Source organism: Apodemus sylvaticus, chromosome 16 (assembly GCF_947179515.1).
Source record: "Apodemus sylvaticus chromosome 16, mApoSyl1.1, whole genome shotgun sequence".
Taxonomy (NCBI): Eukaryota; Metazoa; Chordata; class Mammalia; order Rodentia; family Muridae; genus Apodemus; species Apodemus sylvaticus.
The window spans coordinates 45,509,511-45,526,118 of record NC_067487.1 but is presented as its reverse complement, the minus strand read 5'-3'; the positions used below and the strand labels follow the sequence as shown (position 1 = coordinate 45,526,118).

Below are 16,608 nucleotides of genomic sequence, written 5' to 3'. Positions count from 1 at the left end.
CATCCTGAGGTAACCCAGACCCAGAAAGACAAACATGGTGTATTCTCACTTATAAGTGGACAGTGGCCATAAAGTACAGGATAACCATGCTACAAACCACAGACCCAAAGAAACTAAGAAACAAGGAGGGCTCTCATGAGCGCGGGGAGGGGATGGGGGAGGGGAAGGGTTGTGTGTGGGGGAATGGCACTGAGAAGGGGAAATAGAATAAACTTAGGAGGCTGGGGTAGGAGAATGGGGAGGGGTGGGGGCCTGGGGAGGACAGAGGGAGAGAGTACTGGGAGAGACAACTAAAATCGGGTGTGGGAAGGGCATCTCTAAGACAAGCTAGAAACCTAGGACAATGGAAATGCCCAGGAATCAATGAGGGTGACACTAGCCAAGACTCCTAGCAATGGGGGATATAAAGCCTGAGCCAGCCATCTCCTGTAACCAGGCAACCCTTCCAAGGGAGGGAGGGATTGAGACACCAACCCAGCACAAAACTTTGACCTACAATTTGCCTTCACAATTTGTGTTGGTTCCACAATGGTCCAGAATTGGTTAGGCCCATCGACTCTGCTCTAATCCAAGTTTTATTTTCAAGCATTAGTGGGGCCAGTAAGACATTGATGTCCACACAAGCAAGTACCTAAGATTTTAATGAGGTTAGGATTTACTTTAGCAGTCTCAGTAGTACTGAACCCATTTTAAAATTTACCTTATTTGCCGTTAGTAGATCACTCCAGTTCTCTTTTTTGCACACCGTTGCTTTGTCCACTATATGCATTCAAATTACTTCATCTGAACTCCAGTTTCTTTAGAAAGTGTGTTGCTGAGCTGCCCTCCCCGCTGTTTAAACAGTCTGAAAATATCTGCCTTTTTATATTGGGTGTTTGGATCGCTCATCCTTTTATAATTATTAATATGGTCAGAAGCCCATATGCCCTGTAACTGGCTATTCTCTGTATGTCTCCTGTTTCATGTCTTTTTTGTTTGTTTGTTTGTTCTTCTTGTAGCTTCTTCTTCTTGTAGCTTACAGCACAATGGTTCCAATCGTTTCTTTATGGCAATAGTCCTTTCATTATGACTGCCAATACAACAGTTGATTTTGCATGATAAGTGGAATGGTGTTTGCTAGACTCTCAGCGAGTTGATTTTTTGTCTTGTTCAATTTGCCCTCTTCCTCACTCCACTTCTTGAAGAAGTGGGTGAATAAATAAGTATTCAAGATGTGGTTTATGGAGAAATCTAGAATAGTATGTATGTATGTATGTATGTATGTATGTGGCCACTTAATCTTGACAAATGGGCGAACTCTATCTAGGTCCACGAAGAGACTCTGCGTCCTACACACACACAAAAATAGAGATATAGAAGACATCTGAAGTTGACATCTGGTCTCTCATGAATGTTGTGAATGTACACACACACACACACACACACACTCACATGTCAGAGGACAAAAGTTAAAAGTTAAAAACATATGTGTGTGTGTGTGTGTGTGTGTGTGTGTGTGTGTGTGTAAAGTAGTTATTGACACACAGAGAAAGAATGGAGGTGACATTATTGTTATTTCTGTATCTAAGGAAAAGTGTTTGCTTGTTGTTTATTTGTACTAAAGAAAGTTTAAATATAATACTTAAACCTTTAAAATTAAGACCTGAAGTATATAATCCCGATACTTCCTTGTTGTTTGTTTATGAACTATTTATTGTGTTTTAAATTTTTCTACCCTAAATGGTTTTTCCATTTTTGCTGAGGAGAGTGCCTAGTCAGTAAAGCTCACAGTGTAAACATGAGAAACTAAGTTTGGATCTCCAGTATCCACATATAGATTTGGTAACAAAGGCCTTGAGCCTGTTAATGTAGAGTTGTGGAGGCAGAAACAAGAAAATTCTTGGAGCTATCTGGCCACTTAGTCTTGACAAATTGGTGAACTCTATCTAGGTCCATGAAGAGACTCTGTGTCACAAAAAATATATAGAGAGAGTTATAGAAGACATCTGAAGTTGACATCTGGTCTCTCATGAATGTTGTGCATGTACACACACACACACACACACTCACATGTCAGAGGACAAAAATTAAAAGTTAAAAACATATGCTTGTCCTTAAACAATTCAAACATATCTCTAGAAATTATTTCTATACATCCTCTCTCCACAGAGTTCATACTTCATAGTGAGGAAGAAGGAATGCTAAACAATCTGGACAGCCCTTTTGTGTTTTCCAATCTACCCTATTCATGATCATGCTATGCAGAGAAATCTCTGTAATTTCCCAAAGGACAAAGTCCAGCAAGGTAGACAAATGGAGGTTCTTGCAGAACGAAGTGCCCAGAGAATCTTGGAGACTGTGTACATCTTCTCCCATGCCTTACACTCAGTATGCCTTCATCTGTGTCATGTGTCATACCCTGTGCAACACACCAGAGACTATGAATGCTTCTTGTGTTATGTGAACATCTTGAATGCAAGGAGGGGACTGTGGTAATCACAGCTCAAAGCTCCTTGGTTAGAAGCACTGGTTAAAAACTCCAGTGTTGTAAACTAGCATCTCATTCAGTAACAGTCTTGGGGGAACAGACCCGCCATTACCTTCAGGTAGATAATGAAGGTCCTGCACTGAACAGGAAGATGTCTAGTTGTGGCTGGTGTCTACCCTGGAATTGCTTGCCTCTTTGTGGAGGCAGAGCCCAACATTTCAAGGTCACAGAAATGATATGTGTTTAGATTGTGTTGGAAACACTGTGACTCATTCTATATCCTTAGTGGTCTAAACTTTTATACAGCAAAAGATTTATTATTAAAACATCCCATTAGGAGAAATCATGCAGTCATATAGATTCTGTGGCTTTGTCTCAATTTTGCAAGACAATCACATTGCATCTTGCACAGGAAATGCTACAGACAAGCTTAATTTGCTTTGCTTCTTCCTTGAAGAGAACCAAAGTAAAGAATGCTATGGAGCTTAAAAACAAACAAACAAACAAACAAACAAACAAAACAGTTGATATTTTGGAAGAAGCCACATTCATTTTGAAGAAAATCTGTATTTAAAATAACAATAATCACATTTTTTTCTTTGAGTCATTTTTTTTTTATTTAAGACATAAAACAGGATGCTCAGTTACAGTGGATGTACAAGATAAGATGGAATTATACAAAAATATCAAATCTTTGACCTCAGAACAGTGTGCAGGATATGACATCTACAGCCAGCGCATTCAAAGTACTCTTTCACACACTCAGCTAATTCTAATTATACATCTTAAATGACTGTCACCTGGCAGCCAATCCTGTGAATTTCTATGGGAATGGTTGTGCTTCTTTGTTCTTGAATGTCAACAGAGCATTTTTTTTAACTTAATCATTTTCTCCTAACTCTATGCACATACCCTTATGTCGTCCCTTTGATGAGTTTGAGGTAAGTTAGCAAAACGAGCAATGTGCTACCTTAATTTAAGGGATGCAGAATTGCATGCCGGAAGTGGAACAGAGGCTCCAGGGCAGTAGTTACTAAATGCAATGTACTTTTTTGTAATAAAATGGATATGGAGTGCACACTGCCTGTTCACATCAGGACAGCTTCACAGTAGTAACACACAGCAGGCCCTCCCTACATGCCAGTGTTTCCTAATCCTGCAGTGGGGACCTACTGCTTCCTAAGTGAGGGCAGCAGGCTTCTCAGATGGCCAGCAGGATCCCCTTTGGGGACTGGCTTCAGAATGTAGAATCTCCAAACTGTTGTTTCAGACAATGGTTTTCATAGAAGACTGGGGTGTGTCAAGCCCAGACACTCAGCCTGGGGTAGTTTATAAGTAGGAGTATATTTTTGCTCTCACACTGACAAGTACATTGGGGAGTGCTGTGGGTGGGACACATGTAGTCTCAGGAAGCTTTGGCCATTTTCATGGATTAGGTTGTTAGAAATCAGATGGGTAGACAAGGACACATGTCTACCCCTGTTTCTTTTCTATTTATCTAAGTTTAAGTTATCATGCTATGTTACATTGAATCTACACTTGGTGGATTCCTTCACGGTGGTTGCTCTAAAGAGGAAAAGAAGAACAATACTCACTTCTCTCCTCTCCTCTCCTCTCCTCTCCTCTCCTCTCCTCTCCTCTCCTCTCCTCTCCTCTCCTCTCCTCTCCTCTCTCCATCTCTCTCTGCCTCTTAGAATACAGGTGTGGGGCCAGACAGTATTTTTAGGGGTTACAAACACAGTGGGTTTTCACTTTAATGCCTTTGGAAGTTTTAAGATTTTTGTTCTCAGTTTATATGCATAGATCAAACACAGGAAAGATCAGATATTGAGCCTCAAGCTGTGGTATAAGAGCCTCTGAACTCCACACTCCTTTCTTTAGGTATGTACCTTAAAACACAAATGCCAAACGTACTCACAGTGCTCTGAGAACCCTTGGCCCCTGCTTAATTGCCACGATTCCCATGCTGGGATAAGTAAGGGATTTCTGAGTCTTTGGTCACAAAATATAACAGGACACTAGTCTAACCCTCATAAGGGGTATATGGCATGGGACAACCCTGCTGAGGAAGCCCGAGATCAAAGCATCTCCTGGGAGAGGCGGGAGGGCTGCAAACAGACTCTAGCCCCTGTCATCTTCCACCCCCCAAATCCTGCAGGCTGTGCACCAAGGAAAAGCAAGGAAATCTTGTTTCATGGGATGGGGGAGGGAGGTTGCAATATGCAAGGAACAATGTAAACAAACAGCTGCTCTCAAGACCAACAGTGATAAGTGAGTCTCAGCCTGGGGCATCTTTGGTGCTGTAAAAGTTTACCAAGAAATGCTTAAGTGTAGCTGAGGTGGGGGATCTGAGCCTTGGTTGGGGGACAGTGGAGGCTCTGAACTTGAGCTCAGGCCCTTTGTCATGTTAAGATGATCCATTTCTATAGGTTAGGGACCCTGTACTTCCCAGGCCAGATGTGTTAGGGTCCTAGGGCTGGGACTTGCCTGACTCCACAAGCTACTCTGTATCCTCTTCAAGGTTTATGGTTAAATCTCTTGCTCTGAACTTCTACATTCAAGTACAGTTTTAATATAAAGATAAAAGATGTCTATTAGAGAACAAGATGCAATATTGTAGTTTAATGCTATTGCTTTTTCTCTTAAGATTTCAAAGAAAATGTATGTATGCTTTAGTAGTGTTGTACCTGAGTACTCCCATTTGAGAGATGGTGGTATGATCAGACTCTTTTACTGTATGTGGAGCTTGAGCTCAAACCTAGGACTTTGCATGAGTTCTGTGTGCACTCAGTCCTGGGCTACATTCAGCCTTGCATATGGCCTTTTGCAATGGGATCTGGCTTTCCTTTTGGTACAAAGTGAACAAGGAATGGTGGTTTCTAGATTCCTGGTAGATGGAAATGTGGGGGCCACTGTTCAATTGGAATCTTGGTATCTTGTGAGCCCAGGGTACTTATTTTGAAGTTGTGTCTATATTCAAAGTCTTTTATATGCAATTAATTTGTATGTCAAAATTTTAAAGCAGCATTGACTTGAGGGAAATGCCCCTCCTTTCATTTTTAAAGCTTGCCTTTGGGTGAGGATAGGGATTGTAGAATACTTAAGAACAGTAGTTGAAGGCTTAAATCCCTCCAATTTCTCCCACAGAACTACAGAGAACAGTGGCTCAAGTAGATGTACACCTCTTAAGGAAGGGTGCTGCATCTCCAAAGTACATCATACTGCACATTGCCATGACCGACCAACCCTTCGGAGTGTCGTTATGGGAAGCTGGGTTGGAAAACCTGAATGAGTGATCTGTTCAGTGAAACTGGCATTCGCAGTGAAAGGAATCCATGCCTTATTAACAGGCTACCAATGTAGTCTTCCTGAAACCTTTGTTTGAGAATAGTGATGGAGGAAGGGTGCTTGGGAGGTTTAGGGAATCAATAAGGATTTTTGAATCTCTCATCTTCCAGAAGCCACTTTATTGGTATGGTAACTTGCTCGTGGTATATGAGACAAGCTCTGGAACTGGGACATGAGACAGGGCCTGGGCCTGGGTCTTCTCCAGTTTGCTCATCACTGTGCCGAAGAGGATAGGAATTTCATATGAAATTGACGGTATGTTCAACAAAGAAGTTGCTATGAAAAAACACATTCCATGGCAATCAATGACTGTCATTCAGTTTGCTAACTGTGGACCTACGATGAGCAAACCCAGGGCTTTCCACACAGCCTCTACTGAAATACAGTCCTACTCCATCACAAGCTATGCTTTTTTCCTTTTGGTACAAATATTTCTGCTTTCCAAAATTGAGCCTAGACCTTGGTTTACTAAAGAAAAAGTAAATGATTATCTATGAAAATATATGCACATCATATATATATATATATATATATATATATATATAATAATTCTGGCTGCCTAAGCATCAAATTTATAAAAATCTCTTTCTACAAGCTTTTTTTTCAAGTACATTTAAGATAAAGAAAATATCTAGGGTCTACATTGCCCATGACCTAGTGCCTGGGAGGCCAGCCTGTCCCTCTCATATTTGGGTTCACTTCCTTCTCTCCTCCAATTTTCTTCCACTGTGTATAGATCATCATTTTGCCATCATAATAAAAGGGACCTGATTGTTGCTCAGTCAGAGTAGTTTTGCCACTGTCCTGCTCAGACAGGGCACATTCCAGTCCTACAAGTGTAGAAGGGCACTTGTGACCTGGCCTGCAGCCAAACGCCATTTGTTCACCAAATATTTTGAACATTAACTTAAATATTAATAGAACTGAAGATTGTACAAAAAGCAAAGGAAATAAACGTTCATCACTGGGGTAAGCTTTGGTGTGCTTTCTTTCTGCGTCCTAAAGGAGGCTATGAAGTAGGTCAACTGTTTTATCCTGGGGGCAGTAAAGGTTAAGTCAAAAAGGTAACGGTAAAACAAAAAGGAAAACTAATTAATTTCATCATTGATGTTTAAATTGGACCACAGATGTTAGAAATATTTGTCAAGGAAGACTTTCCCTCAGGCTGCTTTCAGACATGTGAGTTCGGTGAAGAAGTCGAACAGTTTGTGTGTGTGTGTATGTGTGTGTGTGTGAGTGTGTGTGTGTGTGTGTGTGTGTGTGTGTGTGTGTTGTGCTTCTTGAGTGGGTCTGACTTTCAAGAAATACAAGCCTCTGTATTTTCTTGCTTTTATCCCCTTTCTCCTCCAAGCTCACATTACTTTATTCGTATTAAAGAATGATTATTTTTGGAAATTAAAGCCAAAATATGACTAATCTTCAGCCTTCTAACTTCTGGGATTGACTTAGCCAGTATATGCAGCACAACTTGAAGTTTGAGTATAGCGTGTGCTCACGTGTGTTTACAGACTCTGACCATTGGTCTGCATCTCTATCCATCAGTTATTCTAGTATGTAGAATGTAGTTTATGACAGGGGTATGCTGCAGTATCTCAAACCAGTTAGTAAGATCTGACACATGTTTCTAGGAATTCTGTAAGCTGAATAAGGTTATGCTAGTTGTCTAAAAGTGGCTTTGAGGAGCATTATGAAGCCACAAAAGTTAGATATTGGGGTAATTTTTCCTCCTGAAGAACAAGTTGTCGAGTAATTTATTTGCATTCATTGTATGATTTCTCAGGAAAAAGAATGAATGTATACAGTTCAGTTAATCCTGGAAGCAACAGTGCTTTAAAAAGTTACAAAATATTTGGAGATTTAGTTTAATTGATAAGTTCATAAATAGTCTAAAGTATCAGTCAATGTTCTTATTGTCTTAAAATAACATTATAGAATTTAATATATTTCTTAATTATCTATATGCTCTATAATAGTCCCATAAGTTAATCTGGGACATCTGTTATCATTTTTAAGATCAAAGCCTCTTCATTTATGTTTTTAGTTTATGAAAGAACAACTAAACTTAAATATTAATAGAAGTGAATATTGTATGAAAAGCAAAGGAAATAAATCTTCATCACTGGGGTAGCTTTCGTGTGCTCTCTTTATGTTTTATAAATTCTACCTTTGATATTCTTCAATTGCTCTGAATTTAAATGGTATGTTTATGTGTTTGCATACAGTTACACACACACACACACAAACACACATACACACACAGACTCATTTATGACTGTAGAGAAATAAGGTGTCTGGTTCCTTATTTACTGCTAACCAGGAATAATTTATGTTAAAATCTGGCAGGCAAGTGGCTTTAACATCTTTTTATCTGGCCAAACAGCTCTTCCTCTCCTTTCTTAAAAGTTCAAAATGTCTTGATTTCTGCTTCTCGATTTTGACTTTGGCTCAACAACATATTTAGTTTAAGTATGCCCACTCAAACTCAGTGTGAAAAGTTCAGTGCCTTGTAGTCCCTTGCATCAAAGATGAATCCACATGTAACTGATGAATTTCATCCCTAAAGGCAAGGAGCTAGGAGCAGGCCTGCTGGGTGTGTATGTACTGGATTTGGGCACCATGGCAACTGAGCAAGAAACATCTGAGTTCTGTCGAGAAAAGAACAGGAGGAAAGTGTGACATCCAAAGCTGGCAAGAGACAGTGAGAATGGAGAACACATCTTTCTTCTAGCTTCCTGTCCACCTCTCTTCCAGCCAGGGATGATTGTAGCATCATCTATCTGATGATCTGATATCCTTAGGATCTGACATGTAGGGGTTGGCCGAGTCTGAGCCCTAAGATAATTTCTCAGAAATATTTTTTTTTTAAAAAATCAAATCTATAGCACTCAATTTCTCTGTTGGCTTGCTGAGTTTTGAGGAGAGCGGATTCCAGCTCTTTCTGGATATTGACAGGTCTTATGGTGGGCAGGAGGATCAGCACAGTTTACAACAGTAGTTCACACATGATGATACTGTACATTCATTCATTGTTACTTTTCTTGGAAATAGAGCAATCTGGAAGCTTATGTTACAGCAGAGTCCAAGTGCCTTAGGGCTTACTTCAGGAACGCAGTTCATTCATACAAATGAGTTATATGTCTCGGATAGTGTATGCTTTCAAGATATAAATTCTTTAAATTACTGGTTTTCTATTTAAATACTGATACACCATGTTCAAAAGCAGTGTGTTCTTGGCAAAATGTAGCATTAGCCTGGGAGATGGCTTTTTCAATAATAATATAAAATGTATTTATCAAATTGAAAAAAATGTAAAAATAAACACTTACATTTTGGGGTTTTACATGGCCCCCTATACCAAAGAGTTGAGAAGCCCCCTACTTAACAAAACATCCCGGAAGGCCTACTACTCAGCAAAGGTGACGTCAGCTTCATTGCGTCATCTATGTATGCTCACGTTTTATTAAGAAACCCTCTGGGCATCATCACACACACACATGGTGTGGCTTTTCACAACTTATCACTGTTATGCTACGCAAACTGCTTCACATAATAAAAGAGTTTTGTGTTTTAAAGCTCAATATAAATTAGGCAGTTTTACTTTCTGTAAAAGTTTAAATTAATAGATTCAGTGCACTCATTTTTAAATAGCAATTCCATTTTGACTGTTCTACACAGAATTTAAGCTCAACTGCACTATTTTCCAATCACGCTGGAAAATACTCTTTCCAACTACGGAACCCGCAGAGTCACTGAGAGTCACCTGTGATTTAATCCTATTTTCCATCCATATTGTACATGGGCTCTGCTAAGGCACACTTTTCTCATTTGAACTGGGAGAGCTTTAACACCCCATTCCTCTGTTGTCATTTACAAATGCTGAGTGCCACTCTGAAGGTGTAACCAAGGGGGAAATGCTTTATTTATATTGTGCTGAGAGTAACGGCTTCACTGAACATGAAGCTCTTTTTTCTGCATCCCTTAAGAAACTCTGTGCAGCACATAAACACATAAATGTACTTATACTGATGATTCTTCTTTAAAACATTTTGTCACTTCACTTACTCAGCAAAAATGAGTAATTATTAAAAATATTTCCCGTTGCTTTCTACACGGCATCTTTGGGCAGCCCTTTTGGGTCACACTGGATCTGTCTCTTTGCAAGAGAGCAATCCCAGATGGATCATGGATTACAGAGAGTTATGTGACCATGTCTTTGGCTATATTTCTGAATTTCTTCTCACATGATTGAGGCAAACCTGAGGATAGATCTTTGAATAGTTGTTATTGGGTTTTTTTTTCTTCTAGAAAAATATTTCATTTCTCCATTTTCTTCTTTAGTGGCCTTTTGAAGAATCCAATCTGTTGAGACAATACAAATCATAACACAATTAATTATTTTAGTTTAGGCAATAGATGCTTATCTTTTTGGATATAATCTAATCTAATCATGAATTAGGAAATCTGGGCATACACTTAAAGAGAACGGATGTATATTTTAACTGACCAATAAAGACTGAACGTAACATAGATAACATCTGTCACACTGCTTACTTCATCGTTGGCTATTTCACTACACTCAGTTAATTATCTCTCTCCCAGGAAAAATCCTGCATGTGTGGAACAATCAGGCTTCTGAGGAGCATTCTATGAGGCTTTGTCATCATCATCAAATTTCTTAAGAGGAAGAAAAATTTCCAAGCAATAACCAATGGTCACAAGTTAAGATTCTTAAGGTTCATAGTGAGCTTGCTAGAAGGCCATGGGTAGGTGTCAGGGAAATGTCTGATTTTCTGTATGACTCTTAGTAGGTTAGATTGTTGCACCTAAGCTTGCCAGAAGTTTCTTGAAAGACCCTATGCCATTTACTTTTAGAAATAGAGCCATTGGTTGTAAGGGGAAAAAAAATCACATAGAGGTTAATGTAAGTCACATTTCATTATTCTTTGTTATTGAACCACCAGCAAAATTTCTGTCTTATATTTACTTCATATTATATAGAAAACAAAAACAACTGGCACAAGATATACATTGGAAGTTACCTAATCTTATTTTTAAATTTATTGACTAAATTAAATATCATTTACATATTTAACCTTCTTTAAACCTAAGTTTTAAATTTTTTTCATTATTAGTTTTTTATTAGTTTTTATTAGTTTTTGTAATAAAGATTTATTTATTTATTATATGTAAGTACACTCCAGAAGAGAGCATCAGATCTCACAACGGATGGTTGTGAGCCACCATGTGGTTGCTGGGATTTGAACTCAGGACCTTCGGTCTGCTCTTAACGGCTGAGCCATCTCTCCAGCCCCTAATGTTTAAGTTAAAAATAACAAAAACAAAAAAGAAACAAAACTAGTACTAGGAAAGTAGATTTTAAAATTCTGTGCTCTAACTTAAAAAAAATTCTTAGTGAGTTAATTATTTGCAAATGTCTTGTATCCATATCACATGGATCTATGGGCAGGTATTGATGTGAACTCACATGCACCTGTGGATTTGGGGGGTGGGGCAGTGGAATTTTTCTGGCAGAGGCCAGAAGTCAAACTTGGGCATAGTTCCTTTAGCTTTTCGAGATGGCATTTCCCCTCTTTGCTTATTAGACTAGCCTGAAGAGCCAGAGAGCCTGGGGGACTGGGGGCTGGGATGGAGTGGGGGTAGGGGTAGGTGGGGACCCTCTGTCTCTACTTTCAGTGCTGGGACTATAAACATAATAGCCGCATGCCAACATGCACACTTTTTAAAAGAGATTTTATTGATTTGTGTATAAAGGTGTGTCTGTGTGGGCAAACATATATGAACATATATGGAACATATATGGTATGCTCATAGGCCAGAAGTATGGGTACTGGAAACTGAACTGGGGATGTAGACGTCAGATACTGAACCATCTTTCACCAGTTCACCAGCTGAACTGGTTTTCATGTGTTCTGCGTGGACACTCGGGTCTTCATGCTTGTAAGCCAAGCACCTTACTAATAGCAACCGAGTGACCTCCGCAGCTAGGGACTTCATGCTCAATGACTGAGCCCTGGAGGGCTTAGAGGAGGGCTTAGAGGAGCATGCACTTCCATGTTAGGAAGTTAGTCAGGGCTGCTGTCTGCCAGGATGTAGTTGCTAGAAGATGAGGTGAGGGAGTTATGAACACGTGAACGTGAAAGCTGCCATGACTGTGTTTCCTCAACACCAGTCATTTCCTGGGTGGCAACTACGGAAGCTCCGCATCTGCCTCGAGGTGAGAGTAAATCAGAGCCGCTTCACCTAAAGTGGGAGCTAAGTATTTAAGACCCGCCTTCTTCCGGTTCTTCCCAGCTGCCTGTCAATAGGCTAGCCTTCCTCTCAAATCCTGCCCTTCCCACCCTCCTTCTTGTTAAAATGTTTCTGTCTTCCAGATGAAACTACCGTCATCTCAACATTTCCACTCAAATTCTTTAAACATTAATTTTACTAAGGGAAGCTGGGTACTTAGAGACCAGAAGAATATAATCAGTAACTCCTGTGAACTAAACCAAGATAATCTTAGCAAAGAACTAAAAAACAAAAAGTAAGTTTGTGACCCCCCCCCCCCAGACCTTCTATGGGGTTTTGCTTTTCTGTTTTGATTTCTGTGTTATAGATTCTCTGTTATAGGATTAACCCGGTTCAATACCCTAGGCAAGAAGTAGGTGGTCAATGCATAATATGGACTAAGTGTTGAATAAACAAATGAATACTGATTAATAAAAGTTTACAATGTAATGTTGTAACAGTCCTCCTCATCCACAGGCCTGGGTGCCTGAAACATGGTGGTAACAAGTGTCAGACGCACAGTTTTGTTTTATCCTATTTGCACATTTTGATGATAAAAGTGATATAAATTAGTCACAGTAAGAAATTAACAACAATGCCTAACAAAATAGGATGCTTATAACATTGTGTTATATAAAAGTTAGGCAAGTGAATTTCTAAAAATTTCCCCAAGTATCCTATATATTATATATACTGCATTATATTTTGATGAGCAGTTGACTATCCTGGAGCTATCCAAAGAGAAACTGACTATGGGTAACTACCATTTGCCCCTTCAGTAAGCTACGCTCATCAGTAGTGGCGCTTGGACATCAGTGTGAATCAAGTAATAAAAAGCATGTTCTTGCTTCTCATGCGATTTCTTCCAACTGTGGTATTCTGTTTTATACACTACACTGAATTTTTTTCTAAACCAAGTATTTTACATGTTTCAAAGAAATCATGACCCTACACCCTGTACTGTTCAGCAAAGGAATTTATGTTTTAAAAATACAGAGGTTTTAGAGACTATGTTAGTTGTATCTGGTCGTTTGCTAGTTGATAATCTTGGGAGCAGGGTGTCGGAGAGCCACCTTACCTTTGTTTTAACTTTTACAGGTGTAAAATGCAGTTACAAAAGTTTTGTTATGAAAGTTGTAAGGACCACAGAATGGGATCAGTCAATATCCATTCAAAATCTTATTAAGAATATTACTGGATGTGTGGCCCTGGAGAACACGCAAATTTGTCTGTAACTTCATTTCCTCATTTAGAGATTGAGGGGGTAGAGAGAAGAATATCTTGTGTCTGTATGGATGTGGCACCTGTCAATTAAAAAAACCTGTGGCCTATAGGAAAGGGTAGAATAGAGGGTGGGACATCCGGAAGGCAGAAAGAATTCTGGGATATAGTGCTCGGCGGGAGATTTGCCCCCGGGAAGATGGATGCAGGGTATCTGAGCAAGGGTAATCAACCACGTGGCAAAGCGCAAGTCAAAATAAATGGGTTATTTTAAATTATGATCTAGTCAGATATTATAAATATATATTGAGTCTGAGTCTTATTTTTGGGAGCATGGGGCAGGGAGGAAGAACCAGACCTAACATCTATACTGAGGGTTCATGATAGCAAGGATGCGTGAAAGCAGGGTGTTTAACGGCGTGCCTGGGACACAGTAAGCACCCACTAGCTCCTTCTGTCTACCATAGAGTCAGAGTTGTGATTGTTTAGTCTTTCAGGACTAACTTTTTAGTATCTGAACTAACTAAACATACTCTTCAAGAAAGCCCAAAGTTTGTTAGCTGACCTTTTGTGGGCGGCAGAGACGATCTTAGCAGTTCTAAGTATGTATCAATACAACTCTTTCTGGAAATGTTTTTATTTTTATATTTGGGCTTTTTCAAACTAAGGAATTAAAAACAGGTGGATGAAAAAAATCCCCTTTTATTCGTTTGTTTTAAACAGAGGTATGAAGTCAGCAGAATGCATCTTAATATCAGCCTGGCTGTCCTTGACTCCTAACGTCATATGCTCATGTCATATGAGCTCAGTCAGAGCTCACACTAACTAGAAGAACACACTAAGAGGCATCATCAGGCACAGGGTGAATCAGAGGTGCTTCTGAGCCTGGAAACCACAGCCTGTGTGCCAAGCACAATGTATAAACCAGGCCTTGGGTACCACAGTGTGGCAAAGCCAGGTACTGCAGAGAGCACGGCCCCTAGGAGCCTCAGGAAGAAAGGATACTTACTGAGTGTGACTTTGTGGGGAAGGATCACAGGCTCTATTTATGGAATTCAAAGATACTTGGGCATATTCTCTTTGGAGGAAATCCCCCAAAGAGGAAGTTTGTCATCACAGAAAACTCAGAAAGGATAATAGCTGTAGTTCAGTAAGAAAAAAAAAACCTTGCTAGATAAAAATAATTCTTCTGTTCATACAATAGAAAAATGAGTATGTAGTCGCGTTTTGTATTTTTGCATGTTTTATTTAATACAGAAGTAGGTAAAATATAAGAATATGTTAATACAAGAAAGAATTCTAATTTCATATTTAACTGAAAAAATACTGAATTCAACTTTTCTCTGCTATTTTGTTTTCTGGTAAATTCATCATAAAATGTATCATAGCTTGTTTGAAAATAATGTTCTTACATTTCTCACCTTAAACTGTCTCAGTAAATATCTAAATTAACTTAAGAGAAAACAGATTACCACCTGATGTTCCAAAAGGATTTAGTATAGGGGGGGTCTCTGAACTTTATGTTCTTCATTATACCAGTTTACTATTATATTACTTGTTCCTCATACAGCCACACAATTATTGAAGAAGATGTGTTTTTTTATTTATACATCAAAGAGGCATTTTATCTTTAAGACACATAGAGTGGCTAAAACAAGGTTCATCTCAACTATGAGTCTATTCCTTGGATGACCTTCATGGATAGAGGACTTCCATCTACGTTTGCCATAAAACAAGGGTTTTGTTTTCCCTAGTTAAAAAGTAATATATACCCTTATTATAATTTTAGGTAAATGCTAAATGGCCCTCAATAATCTCTGCCTGTGAAAAGGGCACCCAGGGGTTTTGGATATATGTATCCCCAGTTGAGGCAGATGGTTTTTCCTTTGTTAAAATGAGACTTGTAGTATAATGCAATGTATGAAAACTCATTTAAAAAAATCTTCTCCCACGAGAGCTTGCACTTTATTATGCACTAAAGCATCCATGACTCATGACTTATTTTCCCATTGTCTCTTGGTGGTTGGGATAAACGTTCGCGGTGACCGTGGTGCTTACCTTCCACAGAGCTAATATAAGCAGCATCAACAGCAGTAGTCCCGCAAAGGCACTCAGGAGGATAACCCACAGCGGTACTCTGCCCGGGAGCCCGTCTTTGGATATCTGAATCGCCAGCTGAAAATTATTAAACGCAGTTGTTAACACTGATAAACACACCCATCAGAACTCCCAGGACACTGAGTTCTGGTAGGCTTTAGTTTTCTACTAAACAGTGTAATTAATCTCATTACTGTATACAGAGAAAAACATTTGGTTTACATTTGAGAATGCCTTTCCTTTACTCAAAATGTCCAATAATATCAAATTTATTATGACGAAAAAGTAGAGCACTTTGAAACAGAGTTTTACAACTTGCATGGTACGGCTCACCCAGATGGGATTTCTAAATGTTCCCAGGGTATGATGAGAAAACCATGCTTTTGTCTAAAATAGGTCCTTGTGCTTAATTTTCTAAAAAGTCAAGGATAAAATACTTGTACTTTTACCAAGGACTCAGCTTGAATGACCTCATCTTTGTTTTGGATTTTCCGATGACTAAGTGAAGGAGTTCTAAAACAAACGTGCGTGTTTGTGTGTGTGTGTGTGTGTGTGTGTGTGTGTGTGAACATACACAATATAGTTCTAAATATACATATATATTTAAATATACACACACAGAAAGACACACAGAGGGTATATAGACATTTTCTGTATATAGGTTTTATAATAGTTTCTAAGGAGGAAATGATAAAATAAAACAAGGCCTGTGAGTTGTAAACATCACAGCTTTTCTAGTTTCTAAGGAATAAGACCAAGCCTGAAAATGACATTAGAAGCCAATGGAAATTAAATTAATATCTGACATGAGCGTCAGCTCAGTCGCTGCTTATACCCCTGTGTATGATCATAAAACACCACGGACAAGTTTGGAGGGAAATGCATATGATTTTCATATGCACAGCCACACTTAACTCCTCGGCTCCAGGTGCCGGAACACCGTGGACAAGTTTGCAGTTAAGTGCGGACGTAATGCTTTCTTTCAGACACACAGCTGCACTTACCTCTCGTTTCCGGTTGCTGCTACTTAAAGTCAGTGATGAGTTTTCACTCTGAAGTTCTCCCCGTATAGTAAGATTTAAGCTGGAAAAATGTGCCTGAAAGGCAGGTAGGATTGGTTATTAATGTACTGTGCTAATCAAGATGACGGGTAGGCATGTCTGAGCAGTACAGTTATTATACACCTT

At 39.2% G+C, this 16,608-nt stretch overlaps 1 protein-coding gene across 1 annotated transcript in view; it reads right to left on the bottom strand.

The window, feature by feature from the left end:
- Window positions 1-4,013: 4,013 nt before the first annotated feature.
- The window catches only part of Itga1 (integrin subunit alpha 1), a 151,572-nt gene continuing 138,977 nt past the window's right edge, over window positions 4,014-16,608 (bottom strand). The window contains exons 27-29 of the mRNA XM_052160041.1: window positions 16,426-16,518; window positions 15,383-15,499; window positions 4,014-10,174 (exon numbers count right to left, since the gene is read on the bottom strand). Of these exons, the coding sequence (XP_052016001.1) occupies window positions 10,130-10,174; window positions 15,383-15,499; window positions 16,426-16,518 (255 nt within the window). The 3' untranslated portion in view covers window positions 4,014-10,129. The remainder of the gene's footprint in view (window positions 10,175-15,382; window positions 15,500-16,425; window positions 16,519-16,608) is intronic.